A 2,859-nucleotide genomic window follows, 5' to 3' on the forward strand; every position below is an offset into this window, starting at 1 on the left:
GACAGTCCTGCTCCACGGTAGCTGCTCCGCTGCTCTCCACACCACGGCAACAAGACCAGAGCCGAGCAGGGCAGGGGTGGGGGGACAGACAGCCTGAGAGACAGCGGCAGTGTGCGGCAGGACGGGCTCTGCACTCTGTGATGTGCAGTAAATGGGATTAAACCGCTCAGACAGCGCTTGGAAACACTGGCAGCAGCGGCGGCGGCGGCAGTAGTAGTAGTAGTAGTGGAGAGTAGGGGGAGCTCCGCGCCGAGCTTCGCCGCATGTGCTCGTCCGTGTGCGCCTGGAAAACTTGCGCTGGGTCGGTCCGCAGGAGAGAAAGAAGAAAAACAACCGAAAGAAGAGGGACACCGACTATAGCTGCAGCCGCACATTAAACCCTGCTTCAGGTTTGACCTCCGGGGACTCGCAGTCGCAGCAACCCAAACCGACCTCTGCCTCCCCTCTCACATGCCTGCGTTGATGTGGGAGAGAGGGAGGGGAGCGGAGCCGGGGGATGTTTGAATTACCTCGCTAAACTTGCAGAAATACTACAAGAGAAATAAAAAAGTTGCGTTTGTTTTTGTTTTTTTTTGTGGGAATTAAAGGACATAGTGGGTGTCATGGACAACCAAGCGGGCGAGCAGTTCAGCTGCGAGGACGTGCGGAAGAGCGGCTACCTCCGCAAGCAGAAGTCCATGCACCGGCGGTACTTCGTGCTCCGCGCCGCCTCGGAGCGCGGCCCGGCCCGCCTGGAGTACTACGAGAGCGAGAAGAAATTCCGCGGCAAGGCCCCCGTCCCGAAGAAAGCAGTGGCGCTGGAGACCTGCTTCAACATCAACAAGCGGGCCGACTCCAAGAACAAGCACATGATCGTGCTCTACACCCGGGCCGAGAGTTTCGCCATCGCCGCGGAGAACGAGGCGGACCAGGACGAGTGGTACCAGGCCATGGTGGACCTGCAGTGCAAAAGTAAGCAAAAGTCCAAACAGACTCACACGAACACACACATGCACATGCTCGCTCTCATGCATGCATACACACACTAAAAAGTGCATGCGGCTCTGCTTGAGAGGAGAAACGTGGCAGCGTCTGCAGAGCAGCAGAAACGCACGGGACATGCTTCATTCCAGTGTTTTTGACAGTATGCAGGGATTACTGAAAAACCATCACAGCTTGCCAAGACAAGTTTACATAGTTTGTGTCTGTGGCGTGGTTGCACTTGGAAATGATGAGGACTTCAGGCTGGGTAGTGTCCATTTTTTTTTTACACTTTTTAAAAACGGGTTGGGATTGTTTACAAACGTCCTCTGACAGGAGTGTGTGTAAACATGCGCCTTTAAGCTGCACAGCTCGTCCTCCCCAGCAGTCCTTATCATGCTGGTGTCAGGCTCGATATTTGCTCCCAGTTGCCCTCCAGACTCGTTGGGTTCTTGTGTGTGGGGGCCTCAAGCTGTTGTGTGCCTCTTCTTTCCCAAGTCAACTGCTCAAACACACCCTGCCCTCTTGTTTACTTTGCCTGCTCTGCTTTTCTGCTGACACTGCAATATTACATCAGGCGTTGATCCCAGAAGAGGCGGAAAACAAAAATGTCCCAAAACTAGTCAGGGGAGAATAGACGTCCATCTGCACCTGACCGCTCAGTCAAGCTTCTCCTGCAGAGGATTTGTCAGATGTTGCCTTCACGTGCAAATGGCCTGAATTCCCCCCCCCCCAAAAAAAAATCACCCTTGTAGATTTTTTTTTTTTTCTTAGATGGTGCCTATCAACCTCTGTGTAAACACAGCTGTCAGAGCAATAGTGGTGAGCACAGCAACGTCAAATCACCTGCTCAGGCCTTCTACCCCCCATGACCACACACACACACACACACACACACACACACACACACTGGGAGAGACCAGACAGGCCACAAGGGACACATGACGCAATCTTGGCAAACGAAGGCTCGAGTTCAAGGTGCCTCTCTTACACATGACCTGCTGCTCTGTTACATAAAGCAGCCTGGAGGGTGATGGTGGGTGGGTGGGTGGGGGGTAAAACACCTGAGGAGAGAGAATGAGGCCAGCCCGCACTGATCCTGATATATCTTCTTTAATATTCCAGTTTTCACTTGGAACCACAGAGAGCAAGTTGTTTCAACAAATCTGTCTGGTTTATAAGCTCCAAAGAAGCTGCAGGCTGCCAGTAGGTGCATTAGGGGAATCTAGTGTAACCCCTGCAGATTTGAAGTTGGTGTCAACATCGTGCCCCCCCCCCCCGTTGCTTTAGCACAACTGTGGCTGTGTGTTTGTGTGTGTACAAGCCCACTCTTCCCAAGTATTTGACGAGCTTCCGCAAGACGGGAAAGTGAATAGACAGATGTTGGAGCGGAGATGTGAGCCCGGGGAGCTGTGAGAGGCTGACTCTGCAACCTTTTTCTATGCACACTTTTTTTTTGTTTTTGTTTTTGTTTTACATCTCCAAAGTGTGCAAATAGTCCGATCTACAGTTGCTAAGTGCTCGTGCTCAAAGGTCAAACGTCCCGGTTTTACAGGCAGCAGCTCAGCGGGTGAAGAACCTCTGCCCTTCCAAGGGAACCAGACGAGCGGCCCGGCCTCCACCATCATCAGGCCGTCGCTGTCATGAGTTGCCTTTTTTGAAATTACAGATCCGGTGTGCAGAGCCGAGCGCACTTTGGGGCTTCTCGTCTCCTCTCTCTCTTTGTTGCCTCAAGTGTTGGGTTTCTCCTGTAAATCACTCGCTGACAATGACAAAAAAGGGCTGCGGCTGTGCTGCTGTGTAAACTCGCACGCTGGCAGGCATTTTCTTGTGGTATGTGCTGCAGCTCACACACACTTTCTGTTTGTACAAGAAGGAAAGAAAAAAAAAAAAAAAAGA

The 2,859-nt window shown here is 52.3% G+C and overlaps 1 protein-coding gene across 1 annotated transcript in view; it reads left to right on the forward strand.

The window, feature by feature from the left end:
* LOC111665735 (insulin receptor substrate 1-B) overlaps positions 1-2,859 on the forward strand; it is a 47,159-nt gene continuing 44,300 nt past the window's right edge. Inside the window, exon 1 of the mRNA XM_023420805.2 lies at positions 1-951. Coding sequence (XP_023276573.1) covers positions 603-951 — 349 coding nt within the window. The 5' untranslated portion in view covers positions 1-602. The remainder of the gene's footprint in view (positions 952-2,859) is intronic.

This window comes from Seriola lalandi, unplaced genomic scaffold, assembly GCF_002814215.2.
Source record: "Seriola lalandi dorsalis isolate HSWRI2012SDOR001 ecotype SW California unplaced genomic scaffold, Sedor1 jcf7180002054658, whole genome shotgun sequence".
In the NCBI taxonomy this organism is placed as follows: Eukaryota; Metazoa; Chordata; class Actinopteri; order Carangiformes; family Carangidae; genus Seriola; species Seriola lalandi.